Source organism: Sarcophilus harrisii, chromosome 2 (genome assembly GCF_902635505.1).
Source record: "Sarcophilus harrisii chromosome 2, mSarHar1.11, whole genome shotgun sequence".
Taxonomy (NCBI): Eukaryota; Metazoa; Chordata; class Mammalia; order Dasyuromorphia; family Dasyuridae; genus Sarcophilus; species Sarcophilus harrisii.
The window spans coordinates 604,545,418-604,567,822 of NC_045427.1; the positions used below are offsets into that span (position 1 = coordinate 604,545,418).

Consider the following 22,405-nt stretch of genomic DNA (forward strand, 5'->3'; position numbering starts at 1 on the left):
ACTCACAGGGGGTCCCCATAATAATAAATGCAGTACTTGCTTTCCAAGAAAATATTACCCAAGAATGCTTTCCTATGTGCTTTTTTTTCCTGTAGGGGTTTTCAGAGGGAAACAAACCACAGATATGAACTTGACCCACCCCCTCCCTCCTCTTCAGGCATCCCTGATAGGGGCACATTCTGTCTACATCTGGTCCTGTGCTCAAAGGGTGGCAGTTTATCACTTGTACAATAAACAGCAGAGGCCAGTGATCTCTCCCACAGTATTGCTTGCTCGGCCAATCTCCAAATTTCAGAGGAGCTAAAGTCCCAGACTGTGGAGTTTTTGAGCTTTTAAAACAATCCCAGGGAAGTAAGAAATTTGTCACTTTTTAAATATGAGAAGAAGAAAAGGAGAGCCTAGCAGTCACCCGAGAAGTGGCATTTCACTTCAGCCACAAAGGCATCTTGTAGGTGGGCGGTGGATGGATATTTTCTTCCCTCCCCTAACCCTTTTGAGATCACTCAAATATGTAGCTTCTGTACAATGCCCACATCCAGCCAACCTGAGGAGGAGGAAGATTGCATAAAGAGAGTCTTTGAGATGTCTTATGGTCTCTTTTCCCCCCATCTAGGAAACTATGCCCCAGACACCAATCTTCTCCAGTATGCTTGGGTCTAGTTGTAGTGGACAGGTGCAGCCAGACATGGGAGAACGGAGTGGTGGAGACCTCGTTTTCCAGGATGGGAATCTTATCTCCGGATCCCTAGAAGCCTTGATTGAGCACCTGGTCCCCACCGTGGATTATTATCCAGATGTAAGTAGACTGCTGGATGGGGGTGGGGAAGAAAATGTTTGTTTTACATGTATGTGATATGACTGTCATTTTAGCCAGCTTGAAGTCTTGCTTGGGATTAGCTAGAGCCGGTATAGTTTAATCACTCGTCTGTTCCCCAAATACAGGTGGGTGGGATCTGAATATCTTGGGACTAATAAAGATGCTAGAAAATCCTGCTTTGAGGTAAAACTTAGACAGAAACAGAAATTGCTTTGGCAAGTACTGAGTTGACATGAAGTTGAAACTGATTCCTATCTGGGGCAGAAATCCCAAGCCTATTCATGTTAGAATTTTAGTACCACCCAGAAGTTTCTTTCAATCAACCCAACTGAGACCCAGAAGCAAGTTCACATTCCACAGAGCTTCTTTCAGGGCCCACACTGGCAGGAGGAATTCTATGATTCAACCCAAAATCTGCTTCTCCTTTACTTCAGAGGAAATTATGAAAGGAAAGAAACCTCCTGATCTGAAATTCTAGATAGAAGAAAAAGGTGATCAGATAAAATTAGCACACTCAGTTTGACCCTAATAGTCCACCTGTTGTCCAAAATCTTGTGACAAATCCCAATTTTTATCATTCACCTTCCTCTTGCCTATGTATATGAATGATGTTATCTGTAGAAGTCTCTGTCCCAAGAGGCATTGCATGGTGGATAAGGATCTAGTCTTGGAGCCAAAAAAACAAAAACAAAAACAAAAAAAAAACCTGAGTTCAAGTCCCAACCTTAAAATAAATTGGCAGTGTGATCCTTGTTAAGTCCCTAACCCCTCAGTGTTCCAAATAACTTTCTGATATTCTAAACAGCAGAGAAAGTATTACTTGAGAGAAAGTATTACTTCAGACTTCTCTATACTAATGAAATCATAGATCCAGAGCCTAGTACAATGGTCAACACATAGTAAGTCCTCAAAAATATTTATTGAATTTAAATGAAGGAGAAGATTGAGGTTAAAAAGTTCTATATCGCCCTAAGATGGTAGTGGGCAACTACCTACCCAGTTCACTATCCCTTTCATACACAAACCTGAGCATAATATTCTTTCCTTTATTATTTTTTATCTGGGAGTAGTGGTTTGCTTGAAATTTATAAAAATTTTATAAAAGTGCACACCACATATGCACGTGTGCACATATTCCCACCCTCAACCCACTCCCACACACACCCATAGTGCCTACTTATTTCTATTCCTCTACTTGCAAAAAAGAAATCCTGATGGCCTTGAATAGTCCTTGTAGATTCCTAAAGAACTTAAGTTTGATAGCTATCTTGACAGAATTATACTAGATATTTTAAGTTCATCAATACCCATTTTGATCCTTATCTTTTAAACTGAAAGTGTGGCAGGACTAGTTTAATGAGTGTCCTTAAAGACAGCTTTAGAAGGATCAGTGCCAGCCTTGAAAGGAAGAAGGAAGCATCAAGAGTGATGAAGAGAATTTTAGTGAGGAGTGTACACTGCCCCTCTCTCCCAACCCCATGAATCCCCTTCCATTAACTCTGGCTTTCTCTCAGATTACCCATGTTTGAGATTCTTCATACCAATTGTTAGCCGACAGTAGCAATTTATTCTCCAATCAAATTTTTGTTCATTTCATATTTTGTTCAGAGTCCTGTCCTAAGTACTCTGAGGAAACAAAAAACTACAACATAAGAACAAATCCCTTTCCTCTTCATTCAAAGTTTTTACATATAAAAGAACAATTAAATATGTAAAGCAGTAACCTATAAGTGCCAAGTTATGTAAATGGGTCACACAGCTAATACAGATCTGAGATAGGATTTGAACTGGATTCTTCCTAATTCAAGACCCAACATTATCCACTGTAGCATTTAATTGTTAAAGTTAAGTGACTTTTCTAGGATCGTATGGCCAGTTTCTATCAGCAAGGACTTGAACCTAGATTTTCTCAACTTCTAGATCAGCTCTCTATTTATACTGCATTGCCTATCAACAAAATCTAGTTTTTTTTTGTTTTTTTTTGTTTTTTTTTTTAATGTCTGTCCATACCACTCCCTATCTCAATAAACACCAGTGATCCTGCTTGTCTCTAGAATAAAAAATCTATTTGTTTGAAACCAAATGCAATTTGGTTTCAACTTAAACCTTCTTCAGGTTTATTGTATATTATTCTCCTTTATAAAACTAGCCTTATTGCCATTACCCATTCACTACCTGCCAGCTCCTCAAGGATAGTCCCATCTCACTTCCACCTTATAGAAATCCTGTCTTCCTTTGCAGCTCAGCTGCCGACCTCATAACTAGGAAATTGCTAGTGTTCTTTCCCTATTAAAAGCATCTAGTCGGTACATTCAGAAGAGTATTGAACCTGGCCTCCAAAAGACCCTGAACAAGGCACTTAACCTCTCTGCCTTAGTTTCCTTAACTGTAAAATAGAGATAATAACAGTAGCCACCTTCCAAGGTTGTGAGAATCAGTGAGATAATGATCTTAAAGCCCTTAGCACAGTGCCTGGCATATAGTAGGTACTTAATAAGTACTTCTCCCCCCCCTCCTAGAAATTATTTTTGTATTTACTTTATACATATTTGTACTTAACTTTGCCTTCACATTCCCAACTCCTTAAGGTTAGAGATTGTATCACTTTTGATTTTGTTTCCCCCAGATATAATTAAACTGAATCTCATGCATTCTAGAGGCAAGGAAACTGAGGCAGACAGAGGAAAAGTGACCCAGAGCTCAAGTCCCTAGGCTCACCCTGGTCATCCAACTCAGGACCATAAAAGGCAATGAGTCAAACCCAGGTCTGTCCTTCCCCAGTTCCAGTCCTCTTTCCACTCCTCGGTCATTCCGGGAAGCACTGAAATGATACAAAAGAAAGAGAATGCCTTTCACTCTCTGCTGATGTCACTAATCAAGCTCACTGAGAACTGAAATAGTGTTTGACTCTGAGGAGCCCAACAGCCTTCCAGGGATGTGGGAGTATAAAACATTATAACCTCTCCTTAATTATCTGGGGTCCTAGAATTTTAAAGATTAGCATTAGATAATTAGCAAAATCTTCAACAGAATGAACTGTTTTACCGAAAGATTTGCTAAGAAGACTGGTACGCTGATTTAAATGGCATCTCTTTTCCCTTTTTGAATCCACTGTCTCTTTAGAGGTGATACAGGGTCAGAAAAATAACTGAGTCAATAATAGTTACGAGCAATAGAAGCAAAGCTAGACAAGCTGAATCTTTGAACCTTGGATAAGTGTGAGAAAGCTGACCACTTTGGGGAAGTACTAGAACCAAAGGGAAGGTAAGGGGACTATGTGGTGTAGTGGTAGTAGATGGATGTGTTGTCAGATCAGGGAAGTTGGTTTGGGCAGATGGGTAATAGGCATAGCATATGAGCTTGTGTCTAAATTGGGAGGTTTGTTTTGTACATGGAATTCTGTGTGCTGGAGTGTAGGAATGGAATGTCCTGGTCCCTACCACCGTCATATCTGAAGACGCATGGCAGATAGATCCCGTACAATACTGCACGGAGGGAGCAAAAGAAAAACTTTCTTTCCCCATTTCCCTCCCTCTTCATCTCCAAACAACATCGGTACATTCTTGAGATATAAAGTAATAGTTCCCTCTTTGGTCCTGGGCTTTACTTCCCCACCCCCTCCTCCTCTTAATTGATGATGTCTCTTAGCAACCCATGTAGACATCAGTGGTATTTGCCTTCCTTTTCACTGAGGAAGCACTAACTCCTTTTGTGTTAAGATGATCACTTTTGAGTGCTGAGTATTTGTGTAGGCCCCCCACCTCCTTCTCTTTCTCTCTGTCTCTCTTTTGGTCTCTCTGTCTCTCTCTGTCTCTCTCTCTCTCTCTCTCTCTCTCTCTCTCTCTCACCCCCCTCTCTTTTCCATTCCCATTTCTTTCTGTCTTTGTCTTTCTCTTTCTTTCCCTTTCTTGCTGCTCTCCCCCATGCCACCCCCTTTCTCAAACACCTGTTGGCTTTTGTGAGGGACAAGTGAAGCCACCACTTCACCATCAGTGTGGGGAAGGAGACAGGCAAGAACTACAATTTCTTTCATTTAACTTCTTTCAGTGCAGAGAGATTTGTATCTCAATTCCCTCAAAGCCTCTTTCATCAAAGAGAGGAGAATAGGAAGAAGCCAAATTATGTTAGTAAATGAGATACTGACATATTCCAAAATTCCAATTAGCTTCTAGGAGGGATAATCCAAAATACTCTGCTCCATTCCTTCCTGGGGACCAGGATGTTTTACTCTTGGGCCTAGACCTTATTAGGTCAATATTGGAGCAGCAGATATAACTGAACTAAGGGTTGCAAATATACTTGCAAAACTGAAGTCAGATACCCAGTAGACTCTGGGTATATCCAAAGTAGGAGAGGGGATGTTTTAAAACTTCAGGTTTGGATGCATTTTTCTAAACTATAAAACTCCTGCTTAGGGTGATAGGGACAGGGGCTCAGGACAGAGAAAAGCCTGTCCAAAGATTTTAGGAGAACTTAGGAGAAATCTTAATCCAGGTGTTTCTAGATTGAAAAAGCAAGAAACACCTCATGAAAAAGGAGAAGCTATTAGTCAGCCCCATTCTAGTAATGGACATTTCATAGTGACTAATGATTAGTGTTGCATATGTGAAGTGGCTAGACACTCCCCCTCTTCCACATTCCTAGAGGAGTCACTCAATATGTGCCTTCTGTAGAATGGGCAAGATCTTTCCTCTTGCTCCACTACAGGCAAATAAATATATAAAAAATAAATTAATTAATTAGAAATTAGAGCTTCATTCCTTATCCCACAGCCAGTCCCACAAAAGTTCAATTTATGCAGGTACCCCCATCAGCTCCTGGGCAAATGTTCTTTGAGTTTGAGAGAAAAGGAGGCGACCCAGAATGAATAGGCCCAGAGTGACCTCTGCCATTCTTTGAATTCTTCTTATCCTAAGACTTTTTTTTTCTGATTCCTAACTTTCTTTATGTCTTTCCCTAATAAGCTGGTGATTTCTCAGCTAAATTTCCATGGAGTCACAGGAAGATACTAAAGGGGTGGTTCTAAATAATTAATAAATTTCAAGATGAGGAAAAGGACCTAGGTAGTAAGTGTGGAAGCCAATATTTGAATCCTGATCTCACCTATCTTCAAGGTCAGCAGGACTGTTTTCCATTGTGACACACTACTTCTCAACTGCAATTTAGCCAATTTTAATCACAGAGAATATTCATAACGACTTCACTGAGTGAGTCTTGAATGTCTCTCTGATCCATCCAGCCCCTCTCCTTCCAGGTGCCTATTTCTTGCTGTGGTTCCTAGCAATCTGCTAGGTAGGTTGTGGTAGCTTTCTCTTTCTCTAGTCTTTCTTCTGTTGAATCTAAAGGAAAACTAGCCCATGGGCTCCAGCTCTCTGGTTTCATCTGTCATTTCTTCTGGGTCTTTTTCTTAAAATAAAAGCAAACAAAAATATATCTTTATGGCCAAAGTCTTAATGATCTTATTCATATCGAAATGCCACAACTATAACCTTTTTCATTTAGAAGCAAAAGAGAGGTCACATTTTCAACACCTGTTACTAAGAAGGGGGAATTACCCAAGCTGTAAAATCAAAGGTTTCTTCATATCTGTGAACAGTGCACAAAATGGAAACATGGGTGAATAAATTGAAAAGTTCCCAAGTTCATTTTTTTTAAATCGCAAACTAGTTCTGTAATGCTAATGATGACTCATTTTGCCACTTACCCCACAGAGTTTGGTTGGTGTTTTGGTGGGTATTTGTACCCTACCCCAGCAAGTAACAAGTGTTGCTAGGTAACGTTCATCAGCAGGGATCAGATGCAGTGAGTGGGAGGTTTGCTCCAGTCATGATGTGGTTTTCTTGTTCTAATGGGTAGGTGGCTCACAGCAAAGCTCAATATGAAATACATCTGAGGTCTAACTTGTTTCATGCAAATTCTCTTGCTTGCTATTAAACCAGCTATTTTGGACAAAAGGGGAAGGAACAGAAGGTCTCACTATAAATTAGAGTAACTGGCTCCATTTCTTCTGGCAAATGTTTTCCAAATGACACTGTCCTTTGGATAGATGTGCTATTTGAGGACATACAAATAATCAAAGTGTCAAGTTTTATGCCTCTGCTTACTTTGTTTCTATTAAAATAAAATATATTCATTTCATGATTGTCCAAAAAAGCATTTGAAGTACTCCCTTTGGAATAAATCTTTTTCACAAACTGAACAACACACTCTCTCTAACCTCTCCACCATTAAATTTCCTGTAGACAAGTGTTTTTTTTTTCCCCCTAAACTTAACAGACTCTCCAACAACAACATTTGTGCAGCTAAGGTGGTCCTATTTTGAAAATGTTTGAATGGATGCCTCCTGTTGTCAAATAAATGCTTTTGAAAATGTATGTTAGCATGAAATACTGACATAACCATAGAAAAGGACCTAAATTCAATGCTAGGAAGCTGACACATTACCTCTCACATCAGACAATGTGGCGTGCAGCCATTTTCTACGTGTCATTTTCCAAAATTGTGAATACATTGTAACCCAAATCTTATTATAAAGTTATAGAGATACATTTTAATGCTGGTTGACCAATTTGTACAGTTTATAACATTATTTCTCTCCCCAGACTATAACATCACATAATAAATTACAAAACTGATTAACAGTCTCAGATAGAGTACACAATTTAGGAAGGATCTTGGGTCAAAAATGTGAATGTCCGATTTCTCTACCAAGGATGCTACTAACTAGCTATATGACCTTGCCCAAATAATTTTACTTCTTGATACCTTAGTGTTTTTATCTTTCAAATTAGGAAACTAGAAATGATCAATGTATCTCAAACTATTTTTTTGCTTAAAGCACCATATTGTTCTTTGCCATGAGATCTTGGATGATTATGAAAGTCAAGCAACTTGGCCTTAAAATTGCAAGTATATATTCCACAAAATCTGTGGCATCTATTTCAAGATCTCATACAACCTTTGGGAACTACTGGACTAGATTCAGAAAAGGTTCACGGGAAAGTGGGAAGTAGGGTTTTATTCCTCACCATTGGGGAAATTGCTCCTGTCAGGTACTGAATTATTTCTTCTTTCTCCCTGTCTTGGCAGAGGACTTACATATTCACCTTCCTCCTGAGCTCCCGAATCTTCATCCCTCCATATGACCTTCTGGCCAAGGTGGGCCAGATCTGTACCAAGCAGAAGCAGCAGATGGAGGCTGAGACAGAAAAGGTAAAGCTTTGAATGACATTGCTCGATCCATCTATCCAGCTTACTTTGATAAGCATGGCTTTTGATTAAATTCACTTAATGTTTTGCATTTGACAAAGCAAACTGAGGCAGTCATAGGCTGAGTCAAAATCTAAGAATGTTAGAGTCAGAGTGAACTACTAAATTATTTTTTAAATAATTTTCATTTTGCTGTTGAGAAAACTGAAGCCCAGAAAAAAATTTAAAAATCAATCAATGAGCAAACCTTGATTAAGTGCCTACTATGTGCTAAGCAGTAGAGATATCAAAACAAAAATACAATAATCCCTGACTCAAAGAGTGAGGGAACACAAGTGATATATACATATATGTAAAATAGAAACAAGATCATTTAGGAGCAGGGGAGATTGGAGGAAGGAATGTCTATAAAAGTAGGAGGCAGTTAAAGAAAGTTTCATGCAGAGTGTCACATGATGGCCAGGACTTCTAAAAAACAGAATTAAAGAAGTTGTGCATTCCAGAAATAGGGCAGAGTCAGCACACAAGCACAGAGAAGGGAAAAGGGTGTCATGTATAAGAGACCAACTGAAGGCCAGTTTAACTGGACTGAAAGGGTGCATGAAGGAAAATAACACGTAATCAATCTGGAAAGGTAGGGTGGTATCAGGTTACAAAGGGCTTTAAATGCTCCAAATAGGCATTTGCATTTGTAATATAAATGGCAATAAAGAGTTACTGGAGTTTTCTGAGGAGGAAAGTGACATGATCAAACCTGAGTTGCCCAAGACCAGTGATAGTGGCAGAATTGCCACTCTTAATCCCTATAATGTCATCCCTTCCATTATAATATAGTTGTCACTCTATCCTAAGATCAAGTACTTTCAGTGTCAAATGGGGATCCAATATTAGCTTTGGGGACAAGCAGAAGGTTAAATTCCATTCCTGCCTCAGGTTTTAAAAGGGGTTGCTCTCTCTAGTCCTAATATTAAAGATTTCAAACAACTTGAAGTTGTTTTTTTTTTTTAATAATAGGAATCTAAAAATTAAAGCCTCCAGAAATCTTTGGTATTTTGTTTCCTGTTGACTTCAAAGTTTAAGTCTTCCAATTCCCAATAATTCTGGTTTCTCCCAATAAGACCTATAAAGCCAGGGAGAAACATATGCTCTTCAGGCAGAGTAGGACTCATGACTCTTAAAAAGAAATCTACCCTAAATAGAATTCGAAGTCCATGAGGATGGTGGCCTGATCTTGAAGGTTTTAAGTAGGAAGCAGACTCTGGGCAAGGCAGAGCCCTCACCATTTCCTTGCTCTGGATGTCGTCATACAAGGACTGTCACAGCAAGTCAGGCAGCTTGGCAAACATGCTTTTCACAAAGTTTTGTTTTGGTTTGGTTTTTTAAAGTGAATTGCCTTGCATGTTTTTAAAAGCAATATGTCCGCATACTTTGAGGGTGAACTTTTTCCCCCTCAGGAGCAATAGAACTGAACCATAAGAAGAAAGAGTAGAAATGGTCGGTATTTTTGTTCCCCAACTTCAATTTCAGTCACTCTGCTGCAATTGGTTGTTTTTTGCTTAGAACTCAAAATTTGCTTTTTGAGGGAGGAAAAATCACAAAAGTCTTTTTGTGGGTGAAGGGATCAAATAGCTGTGCAGTGAATTTTGATTGAACACATTCCTATCCTGACCTCTGACATGGATGCTTAAAGGCAAACTGATTTTCAATCATGGGGCAAGAAAAGCGCCTCTGAACTGTAATGCCATCAACTTCACTGACCCTACTAAAGCAGTGATACATAGTTGAAAAGAACCACTGTTTGCTTCACATTGTAACCACATATTTTCTTTCCAAAGTCTATAAAGACACTGGTCTTGTTGCTACATACTGATTACAGGTCTTGGCAGATTATGGCAAACCTAAAGGGAATGGTCCTATTTCTTGCTTCATACACAACACAACACAATTTGTAGAATTGTTTACCATCCTTGGTTCCCATCCAGTGACTGAATTGAATTTCTATTTTACCAGTAATTCAAATACAAAGTTTGAGGTACTCAGAATAACCAACCAGGATAATCAGGATTACTAATTTTCTAAAACTAAATGGTGAGAGGTAACTGGTAGGAAATGGACATTTCTATCTGTGTATACAGAATAAATGTGGGATCTTGATGCCTCCAGAGCTTCAGAATCTGAGGAAGACAACAGCTTCTTTCCAGGGAACAAGAGCCTTAGATTATAGAGGCTGAGTCAGTTAAGAACCCCAGGCTTAATCTTAAATCCCTAATTCCCTTTCTGCTCTCATCTAGTTCAATTTGGATTGCAGAAACTAAGTCCATACGGACCCATTTAATTTTATGCAAGATAAAATCCTCAGGTTTTCCCATCAGATTTTGGAAACCAGGAGGATTTTCCCATCTCTTTAGTCTCTGTGTAGGTGTCTTTCTATTTCTTACTTTCTGTGTTTCTGTCTCTCCATTTCTGTCTTTGTCTCTGTCTCTTTCCATGTTTGTCTCTGTATCTGTGTGTCTATATCTTTGTTTCTGTCCTTCTCTAATTCTGTCTCTCTTATTTTCTCTGTGTGTCTTCTCTGTCTCTCTCTCTGTGCTTTGTCTGTCTCTGTCTTTCTCTCTGTCTCTGTCTCTCTCTTCTCCTCCATAAGGTATCAAGTTATCATATCAGTTCAGCCATCGATGGGCCTTATCTTAGTAATAATTATTTAGTATAACTTATCCCTATCTTACTAATGATTTCTTTTATTGCCCTGTCAACTGAGACCTGGTTTCCATCCTAAAGCCTGAGATAACAGACACTTTTCAGAGGAAATGAACACATTTTCCTGCTGTGTGTTCTTTTCTTCTCAATCTTTTTTGGTCCTTGTAGAGATGAAGAAAAGCTACTAAATAATCTATTTCCATTATTATCTCAAAAATCTCTTATGTCCAATCTACTCACAACCAAGACCACTGCTGCTTATCCCATTTTTCAATCAAGGTAACTGAGGCCCTCTCATTGAAAAATGGATGGTACACTGAATCTACAATGATAGGAAAAAAATATTCTTCTAAAACTCTTCCTTAGAGATGGGGGGGATAGGGAAGAGTAGTTCAGAGCCTTATTCAAAGACTTTGGACTTAATGATAGAGGCAAATGGGACACAAATACCTTGGAAGGCAATATAATCCAGGAAATATAGAAAGGAACAATACTTTCCTCTCTGCTAATATAATAATAACCTGCCACAGATCTTGGGACAGAAGTCTAAGGAAGGCCATGAGATTCGGTGGGTGTAGAGAGAGACAGAGAAGAGAGAAGCCCATGTGAATGAGAGATGACTGAAGAAGTTTGATGTCAATGTGGTGGGATGCTTGAAATAGCTGCCTAACAAAGTTTTGGTCATTAGTGAAATTCCTCTGCTCTCCCCCAAGTCCATTATCCTACTGACTCATGCTTCTGCCCAATGCCTTTTCATAAATGACTTGCAGAGAACAACTACAGTTGTTAGCTGAGAACTGGTCCCTACACAAAGATTTTCCATCTCCCCTTTCTGTAGCTCCTTATGACAACAAATTAAATATAATATGGGCTTACATTTACATTCCAAGCTTTGAGCCAAACTTTGAAAGGGAGATCATTTCAACTCACTGCTACCAGAAATGGCTCTGTTTCTATTTTATTATTTTGGGTTACTGACATCTGCCTCTGTCCAAGGTATCTAAGGTCAGGATGGGTCAGCTGAATCCCTTCAGTGTGGTGAAATTCCTTGCCCCCTTTAAGATCTAAAACTATGAAAATAAGATTTGAATAAAAGCTGTTGAAAATATAAATGGATTTAAAAGTGATAGATAAAGCTACAATAGGAACCAAGATGGCTAATGGTAAAATTAAAGAATCCTTTGCAAGACTTAAGACACCATACGAGTTTATTGCTCTTATGACATGTCATGAGTTTTCAGATTTCCATGTGAAGAGGACAATCCTAAGAGTTCCTCATGGGAAATCCCTTATCTCAAGAGAAATTTGGCTGGAAAATGGTTAGTTTTAACATCTGTCTCATCACCACATTCTCTGTATTAGCAGCACCCATTTAAACTTCTAGTCTCAAAGCCAAACTTTCTAAAGCTCTTTTTCTGGCTCACCAGCTCCAGAGATGCCCTCGTCATGCCCTCAGGCTTGTCATGGAATGTTTGTGGTCCAGCCTTTTCTGCCCAACATTTTTAAGGTCTGGAAGGATCATTCCAAGCTAGTCTAAATATATGCAAGTACACAGCTGCCAATCTCTTGATATCCCAGCAGGTTTGCCTTTAACTCCCCTTCCAGCCAGCTGAAAATTACTCACCATCAAAACCTCACCACAGACCAGGTGTTTCCTCCTTCTAAGAGAAAACTAAAATTTAGAACTAAAGCCCCTGGTCACCCTAGCCAGCTTGTTATATAAGGATCAGGACTTAAAACACACTCATATCTAGATAACATTGAACCATCCTTTCCTTATTTCCACCTAAACAAGGAAGACTAAATCACTATCATTGGATTCTAATCATTAGAGCTCTCCCAGTCCTCTGTGGATAGCAAAGCTGACTTTGATTCAGGGGACCTAGCTTTCCTTCCTCAAGAAGGTATAAGCCACTGTAGGTTTGGGTGCTAGAATCATAAAGCTTGATCCCTTCTTTTTGTCCTCAGAGCTCTTTCACTTTTCTTAGGAATATAGTCCACAGGGCAAGAGGTTTAGAGCCAGAAAACAGATAAAAAATCATCTAGTCCAATATCTTCATTTTACAAATGATCACACTGAGATCTGGTTTAGTCCTGTGACGAGATTTGCCCAAAAGAATCGGTTCTCCTATCTCCAGTACTTAGCACAGTGCCCCTGGCACACAGTAGGCACATGACAAATTTGCTTGTTGGCTTAATGTTGGGTTCATCAGCTTGGTTTTAAAATGTGTTAATGAATATATTTTGCTATAATTGATTTTCTTTGTAATATTGTTATTTTAGTTTATGCATTTAAAAACATGATTCTGAGAAAGAGTCCTCATTCTTCACCAAAGGGATCCTTGACATACCCTAGAGTATGTTTCGTTTGCACTTTGCAGGAACAAAAAAAACCATTCCCTAAACTCCTAAAACCTGAACCATCTTAAAAGGGATGTATTGGAGCCAGGTTGGACAAGATCATGGGAGCTAATTGTTAAAATTTTCAGTATAAGCACGTTATATTCTGGAAATTGGCAAACACTACAAATCAAGTCTTGCTTTGATTATCGATGAAGAAAATGTTAATAATATTATAGATTTAGCTTAAAATTGTGTCAGGCACAAATTCTCTCTCTTTTGAGAGCCAGTTGTTAAATATTTAGCAGTTTACCACTGCATCTGAATGATGGTCTCATATAACTCTAATGAGACTGGAATCATTGGGTTAAATGTCAGCTTTCCCACCAGCATTTATTTCTGGCACTGAGATATGTTGACTGGACAAGACCTGGTAGTTTGCTTCAAAGGCATTTTGTTTAGATGTGTGTAGGAGTATGTACAGAGATGCCCTCCTGGGTTGTAGTTTTTCTTAAGAACAAAGGGATAGTCTGGAACACATTCAAAATAAAGCTTTGCACACATTCCTTCTGAGTCGATCTTCCATGGCTTTTCTTGCCTAGTAACAATGAAGCTCAAACACTTCTGCAGTGTGTACATGTGGCTTAACATACTGCTGAGATACAGTTGATTTAAGCAACAAGTTTTTGTGGATTCTTTTTTTTTTTCCACCAGCATTTGTCATTGCTCACATCACGAGTTGAGCTCAGCCCAGTCAGAACTTCCAAGCAAGCCCCTCCCTGTCATCAGCTTGCCAGTTCTAAGGTCACTAGATCATTATAACAAATTTTCCTTTATTTCTTCCTTCCTTCTTCCTTCCTTCCTTCCTTCCTTCCTTCCTCCCTCCCTCCTTCCCTCCTTTTCTCCCTCCTTCCCTCCTTTTCTCTCTTTCCCTCTTTTTCTCCCTCCCTCCCTCCCTTTCTCTCTCTCTGCCTCTCTCTCTTCCTTCCTTCCTTCCTTCCTTCCTTCCTTTCCTCCTTCCTTCCTTCCTTCCTGTCTTCTTTCCTCTCTGCCTTCCTTCCTGCCTGCCCTCCTATCCTTTCATCCTTCCTCTTTCTCTGTCTTCCCTTCTCTTTTTTCTCTCTTTCTCTTTCTGCTTTTCTCTTTTCTCCATATCTTTCTTTCTTTCTCTCAGGCCAAACTAAAGTCTTTCACTGCCAAGATTATCCAGCTTCTCAAAGAATGGACTGAGGCATTCCCATATGATTTCCAGGATGAGAAGGTCATGAAGGAACTAAAAGAGATCACTCACAGAATCACACAGTGTGATGAGGTAAGGGAATCTCTCATCCAATTTCTCCTTGCCTTCCAGTACATTTGGAAAACAAAGCACCTGAATTTCCCAAAGATTTTCTAAATAGTGTGAGGAAGGTGGGGGTATACAGGCTTTTCACACAGAGCGTTTGTTTCCATGGTCACAAACTGTCGTGTGGGTAATTTTCCAAAATTGATTCAGTGATTGAGATCAGGCCAGAGATTAGCAAAAGCTCAGTTCAACTAATCCCTCATCTTTCAGAAAACAATTCAAAATCCATATCTTACAAAGAGTAAAAGTCATAGGATCATAGAATTTGAAACTGAAAGGGGAAATATCTAATTCAATTCCCACATTTTATAGATGAGATACTGAGGGACAAGGAATTGGAGACTTTTGTCCTAGGTTCTATTGCAATCTAAGTTTCCTTGAGTCCCAATCCACTTTTTTTTCCGCTAGAGAAGTAACTTTAAGACTGTACATATGGTACACTTTGCAAAACTTTAGAAGAGATGGGGGGGGGGGGAATATCAAACATCCAGAAGATCAGCTGGGTGGTCTCAATGAATAACACTGGCTTGAAATCTGAAAGACCTGGGCCTCAGACATTTATTAGCTATATGAGTGGTCCAAGTCATTAGATCACTCAAATTTCAGTCTCTTTATCTATAAAGTGGTAATAATAATAGTATCATATGTTTACTCTCCATTGGATTGCTTGCTGTCTAGGGGAAGGGAGAGAGTGAAAGAGGAAAAAAAAATTGGGACACAAGACTTTGCAAGGATGAAAGTTGAAAACTATCTTTGTATGTATTGGGAAAAATAAAATATTATTTAAATAATAATAATAATAATAGGACCTCTTTCACAGAGTTGTTAGTTTCAAATGATGTAAAATATGTAGAGTTTAACAGACCTTATAATGCTTTATAAATGTTAGCTATTATTATTATAAGTGTAGGTAGACAGAAATAAGCATTTATATTTATAATAAACTTTTTTTCACAGCATTTCAAAATTTACTACCCTGTATATAGTTGAGTAGAACCATCATTATCAAATCCATTTATAAGTAAATCAAGTTTCAGACATGTTAAGTGACGTCTTTTAAATCACAAAGTTAGTAGCAATATCAGGATTAGAACTTAAAACTTTTGACTCTCAAGAGTTGGGCCTTTTCCATTACACTATTTTGATGGAATTAAAGTGTGAAGATCAAAAGGAAGAGGGAACCAAAAACTGGTTTAGTTCAGTAATCAGGTTCAAAGGATGCTGATAAGGGGTGCCAAGAACCATCAGAGCATCATGGATGAAAGGCAAAAGGAAAGCCTCATTAGGGAGGTGGAGTGGAGGGAGTCTATAGAGAGAGAACTCTGCAACTTCAAGGGAACATAAAGAAATATATGACAGGTGTGACTCACCCAACAGACCACTGGGGCATGTGCTCTGGAGGGAAGATCAGAAATAGGGTCCTTGCCACCATGGCTCTTTTTGACCCCAATATCACCACAAATTTTACATTCCTCAAGTTGGCTACTTATTTATTAGTGTCTGGTCCTCAGTGATTCAAGATTGCTATTTATCCCTTTCAACTTAATTTCCTGATGAGACTCCTACAGCAGCACCTATAAAACAACAGAAAGCAAGGTGTACTAGCTGTTCACCTCTGGGCCAATCATTAAACATCTCAAAGTCTCAATTTCCTCATCTCTAAAATGGGAATAATGATCATTGCATTCCTTATCTCACAGGGTTGTTGTGAGGAAATTATACATGCAAGTTAGAAGTGTGAAATGAGATTCTTAACAGCTGCTATCTTTCCAGTTTTGCCATTCTTTAGACTAAGAAAGGATGGCTTTGTAGAAGCAGTCAACAGAAAGTCAATAATCATCCTGGGTGAAGGCATCATATTAGGTCTCACAGTAGACAAACTTTGGGAGGTCAGAATTGCTGGTTCTAAATAAGTAGAGATTCTGGGCAAATTGGAAGCCCAGCACCCAAGTAGGTGAGATGTAGATGAGTTTTTGGCAGATGCTCTTGGTGTCTCATTCAGCTAGACTCTCTGGCACACTGGGGCATGTCTCAGAGATCAGTTGCTGAGTAGGGATTAAGGCCCATTTCTCACACAGACAAACTCTGAGACTGGTCCTTCAACACTAAGTAAAAGAATTAGCACAAAACAGCCTTACCCCTTCAGCAAAGGAATCTCCTTAATCATTATGAAGGAAAACCTCCAGGGAGGCAGGAAACAAAGCCATGTTAAGAACTAAGCTATTAAAAAAAATCTCCAGGTATAGAAGTAATTCTAGAAATGGAGCGCAGGACCATCTTGGTATGAGCTATTTAGTACTTTGTAAACATATCTAGCTTACTTGATCTTTATAATCATCCTTTTAGGGATGGAAGGTGGGGGTATGCAAAGGAGGAAACTGCCCAACACTATTCAGCTTCTCTTGCTAATAACAAGCAATTGGTCACTTGTTAGTTCATAAGTCACTATACTTGACTCCTGACACCTGGAATTAGCTGTGAGTACAATTCACTGGTGATGTTTATTCATTTGCTTCCAAAGTTTCCTCTTATTTTCGAGGTTAGACTCAGAGGAAAAAAAACTGGAAAAAGAGTGTTTTCAGAAACTTTTACCCTATCCCAGGCACTTTTTCATCCTTTATCTCAGCCCACAATGCTAGATTTCTTATGTGCTCATACATTCATTAAAACTTACTTAAAACCAATTGGTAACTGCCAGAGCAACTTACAGATAGATACTTCTCCATTATAATCTGATTTTTGACTCCTGATAAATCAGCTCTGATTATCATTCTTTGATTTGCCTAGGGAAGCCACTGTTATGTAATGTGAAAGCTTGTTTTACTGAAGGTAGAAAATTGAGGGTGCAGTCACCACTATTAGGTAGACCTGAGATCCCCCCCAAAAGTTGTCAATCACACCTCTGGCTCAGGAACATTAAAATTCAAAGCAAATAAAAGCTAAGCAACTGGAATAAGAACATGAGCTTGAATGATGGTTGTTCACATAAGAGAGATGGAACTTAATTCTGATTATGACTCGGTAAGTACTTCATTCTCAGATTCTGAGCATAAATAGCATATCATATTCCATTTTCAAAGTTAGTATAAAAAGCTATAGGAGGGTCCTTTGTTTCCAGAAGGCTGCATTATTTTGTTTTGTTTTGTTTTGTTTTCTCCCACCACCATTTCCATCTCTCACTACTGATGGGTTCCCTTCCTCTGCCAGGAAAAATGCTGGGACTGGCCTTCTGCCAGGACAGGTGGTGACTAGCTGCTGAGCTTCAATGAGCATGCTTCTGACTCCTGCCAGTCTCAATCCCTAGAGAGGGTCAGCTTCAGGAATTTGTCCAAAATGCATGCACACAGATAAGAGAGAAGCCCTGAGGCTAGCTCCAGGCAGAGTACCAGCTGTTGTCAAGCACCTCCCAAGCAGGAACGGAATTTCACTGATGGAGGGAGGTCTTTCCATTTTCTATTCCCCAAGGTTCAGCTTCTCCCTTATACCCCAGCTTGTGATCATTAGCATGTAAGATGTTGGCAGCCTCACGGAGTGAGGAGAGGATGGGGGTGTTGGAAGGCAACCTCTGACTTGCTAGCTATATGGAAATGGGCAAATCATTTACCCTTTTGAGGGCTATGTTATCTCCTCTATAAAGTGGAGATAATAATACCCACAGGACTGTTGTGATGATCAGGTGAGATAATGTAAAGTTTTCACAAACTTTAAATAGCTAGTAGTAGTAGTAGTAGTATTAGCAGGGGAAGATATAATGATAAAAGTATACCTTTTTATTTTATTTTTATGAGTACCAATATATCTAGTCCTCCGTTTAACACTGTGATAGATATGGGATGATTCATCTACCTTTAAAGAACTTAGAATCTTACTGAGAACAAATAATAGAAGTATGAAACAGAACTTATATATATATATATATATATATATATATATGTATGTATATGTATATGGAATTAAAGTGCTCAATTGCATGGTTCTGGAAGGGAATAATTAGCAATATCAGAGAATGATAAAGAAATTATCAGGAAAAAATTGTCATAGAAGGGGACTTGAAGGTTTGGTAGACTTTGAATATGTAGGGAAGAGGACAATCACTAGGGAAAAGAGAAAAACATAAATAGAATCTGGAATGTGTATGAAATGTGTAGCGAGATAACAAAAAAGTCAGACTACTCTATGTTGGGAAATAGTTGAATAGATGGTTGGGAAAGCAGAGGTTATATTGTTTAGATCTAGTGTGGTAAACAAAAAGGAGTGCTATAGATTCAGTTCAGAAAAGTCTTAGAGTCTTTTTTATTTTATTTTTTATATGTTATTTTTTTTTAATTAAAGCTTGTTATTTACAAAACACATGCATGGGTCATTTTTTCAACATTGACCCTTGCAAAACCTTTTGTTCCAAATTTTCCCCTCCTTCCCCCCACCCCCTCCTCTAGCTGGCAGGTAGTACAATACATATTAAATATGCTAAAATACATGTTAAATCCAGTCTATGTATACATATTTATACAGTTATCTTGCTGCACAAGAAAAATCAGATCAAGAAGGAAGAAAAAAAAAAACTGAGAAAAGAAAACAAAATGCAAGCAAATAACAACAGAGAGAGTGAGAATGCTATGTTGTGTTCCACAATCTGTTCCCACAATTCTCTCTCTGGGTGTAGATGGCTCTCTTCATTACTGAACAAGTGGAACTGGTTTGAATCCTCTCATTGTTGAAGAGAGCCATGTCCATCAGAATTGATCATTATATAGTCTTCTTGTTGCTGTACATAATGATCTCCTGGTTTTGCTCATTTCACTAAACCTTAGTTCATGTCAGTCTCTCCAGGCCTCTCTTGAAGTCATCCTGCTGGTCATTTCTTACAGAACAATAATATCCCATAACATTGATATACCACAATTTATTCAGTCATTCTCCAATTGATGGGCGTCCATTCAGTTTCCAGTTTCTTGTCACTATGAAGAGGGCTTCCACAAACATTTTTGCACATGTGGGTCCCTTTTCCTCCTTTAAGATCAAAGGGTATGCGCAGTTTGATAAATTTTGGGGCATAATTCCAGATTGCTCTCCAGAATGGTTGGATTCGTTCACAACTCCACCAACAATGCATCAGTGTCCCAATTTTTCCACATCCCCTCCAACATTGGTCATTATCGTTTCCTATCATCTTAGCCAATATGACAGGTGTGTAGTGGTATCTTAGAGTTGTTTTAATTTGCATTTCTCTGATCAATAATGATTTAAAGCACCTTTTCTTGTAACTACAAATAGGTTCCATTTCTTCATCTGAAAATTGTCTATTCATATCCTTTGAAACTCTTAGAGTCTAATTCAGAATGAATTAGTAGGGGAAAGAAGGAAAAACAATCAATTTGAAAGCTGTTTTAGAAATCCAAAGGTGATGAGAGTCTTGGTGAAGGTGGCAACATTAGGGAGGAGGAAAAAGGGGGTTGTGGAAGTAGAGAGAGATTTCCAAGATATCTGGGGCAACTTTCCCTCCTTCACTAATAAATGTGTAATAACAAAAGATTTGATCACAAATATTCTTCGATAGGAGGCAATGTTGTCACACCCAGTATCTTATCTACTATATTCTCTATCTACCAAGGAGTTCTCATGGTTTGTTTAATAGATTTGTTCTCCCTTTCCTCTTAGGAGAATGGGACGGTGAAGACAACAATCACCCAGATGACCCAGAATCTCATCCTGTCCCTTACTACCAGGAACCAGTTCCAGGAAATAAGGGAGAAGTTCCGCCAGCCTGTAACAGACAAAGGGGCTATTCTGAAGTCAAAGCCCCAGGCAGCTCAGAAGGATATCCTAAGTGTGTGTTGTGACCCACTCATTCTGGCCCAGCAGCTCACCCATGTAGAACTGGTCAGTGTTTTGCCTTCTCCTCATCCCCAACCCTTTCCTCAGCTTATAAGACTTCAAGGTTATAGTCCCTCTCCAGCTCCCAAAATGTTTATATAAAAAAATTTTGAGGATGAGGTTCTAGATTAAATTCATTCACATCTAGGTCTATCTGTATATCAATTTCCATCTCTGTCATCCATGTCTATATATATAAAACACAGAACATATATACAACATTCAGTGCTTCTAATGCCTGAAAAGATCATTAAAATCAACAGAGTTGGACCAGAAAAATAGTCAGCCTGAAGAAAAAGTTAAGTAAAGATGATGCCCCACATAAGCCTATTCCCAAACGGCTCCATGCAATGTTAAAGAGTTTCAACAAAAAATGGATAAAGACATTTCTGTGGCTTCTGGGCTTTATGTTGAGATTTAATTTAGGAAACAAAGTTTTACCTCTGAAGAATTATCCCTAATGAGAGAAAAAAAGCTTAAGGACTCTGAACCACACATGGAGAATAAGTTAAATGCAAGGTTCCTAAGGGTCAAGGACTTCACTAGGATTTGGAGAATTTCAGAACTGGTGGGCCCAAGAATGTCAGAACACGGAATAAGGAAGGAGTGGGTTCCTGGAATTATGAATTTTTCTAAATATCCCTATATAATAGATTCAGAAAGACCTCAGGAATCATGTGAATCATCTTCACAGCAACCCTGATAGATGCCTATCCATCTACTTAAAACATTTTCAGTGATGGGGAGCTCTTTAATGAGATAGTCCATCCATGGTTGGATGGCTCCAATTGTTAGAAAATTCTTCCTTCTACTGAGAAATCTTCTTTTCTACTATTTGTTCCTAGTTTTCCCTCTCTAACAATCTCAAAATAATTTCAATCATTCTTCCAAATTATAGGCCTTTGAAGACAATATGTATCCTTCATTCTTCCCTCAATCATTTCTCCTAATTTGCAGATTATTTCCCAGCCTGGTCCCTTTGAAAATACCAGGACTGTTGCCCAGATCTGAATGCAATATCCCCAACATGTGATCTTAGGAGTACAGAGTACATTGGAATTTTTATTTCCCATCATTTGAACATTATACATCTAGTTACTCAGATTTAGATTTTATTCACTCTCCCTCTTTCTTCTCTCTCTCTCTCTCTCTCTCTCTCTCTCTCTCTCTCTCTCTCTCTCTCTTTCTCTCCCTCTCTCTCTCTGTCATGTTATAATATCTAATCTCCTTTTTTCTCCATTTCTATTCCAGGAGAGGGTCAGCAACATTTACCCTGAGGATCTGATGCAGATAGTCAGCCACATGGACTCTCTAGATAATCATAAGGTGGGTCTTTTTTTAACCAAGGTGTATAATTTGGGGATCATCTTCATGCTTTTTGTAGACCTATGCAGGAACTGGGCACTGAGTTACACAAAATTTGTCCTTCAGATCCTCAAGAGAAGGTTCTATTCTTACACTGTGCAGAAACTGTTTAAAACCAAGCTTGGAGATATTCTTTCCCCATCCCAAGCCTGCTCAAAATGACACAATTTTTGACACAGAAGGAATTTTTTGAGCTTGAGACATGGACTTTGGAAGCTAGAGTACAGAAAAGATTGGTTCCCTTCTCTGAATAAAAAAGATCTCTCAATCCCCTTTGTGCTTTAAATAATATGCAGAAGTTCAGGATTATACAAAAATGCTTTTCCTTAAACCCCAAAATTAAATATCAAAAGTCATACATATTTTTCCCTGCTCATTAATAGGTTTTCAATAGGTTTGATCTCCGACATTGATTGGTATTATGGATTATATCTTTTTTTTTCGGTAACATTACTGGGCCCCATAAAAGACATCAAACCAAGACCAAGAAATAGAAATGGGTCATACCTGGTAGGATAGAAATGAATGAAGGGAGGGCTGATGCCTTAATTTAATGGGTATGCCTTTTCCTCCATTTAAATACACTTCAGGCTTACTCCACCATTCGTTGATATCCAGCCAATTTGTGGGCTGGGTCTGAAAGAATCAGTACAGTGTTGGAATCTTGTTTGATGTCAGAATTGGAGAACAAAAGGATAGTTGCCTGAGGTAAATGTGACTGGGCCTACTTAGGAAAGGGAGGGACTATACCATACTAT

General features: G+C 38.8%; 1 protein-coding gene across 5 annotated transcripts in view; it reads left to right on the plus strand.

Moving 5' to 3' along the window:
• RASGEF1A (RasGEF domain family member 1A) overlaps positions 1–22,405 on the plus strand; it is a 336,745-nt gene that overhangs the window by 303,481 nt on the left and 10,859 nt on the right. For all 5 annotated transcript variants that reach the window (XM_031956375.1, XM_012553985.3, XM_023494321.2 and 2 more), the window contains exons 2-6: positions 614–796; positions 7,907–8,029; positions 14,238–14,375; positions 20,067–20,288; positions 21,534–21,608. In XM_031956375.1, the coding sequence (XP_031812235.1) occupies positions 620–796; positions 7,907–8,029; positions 14,238–14,375; positions 20,067–20,288; positions 21,534–21,608 (735 nt within the window). In that variant the 5' untranslated portion in view covers positions 614–619. The remainder of the gene's footprint in view (positions 1–613; positions 797–7,906; positions 8,030–14,237; positions 14,376–20,066; positions 20,289–21,533; positions 21,609–22,405) is intronic.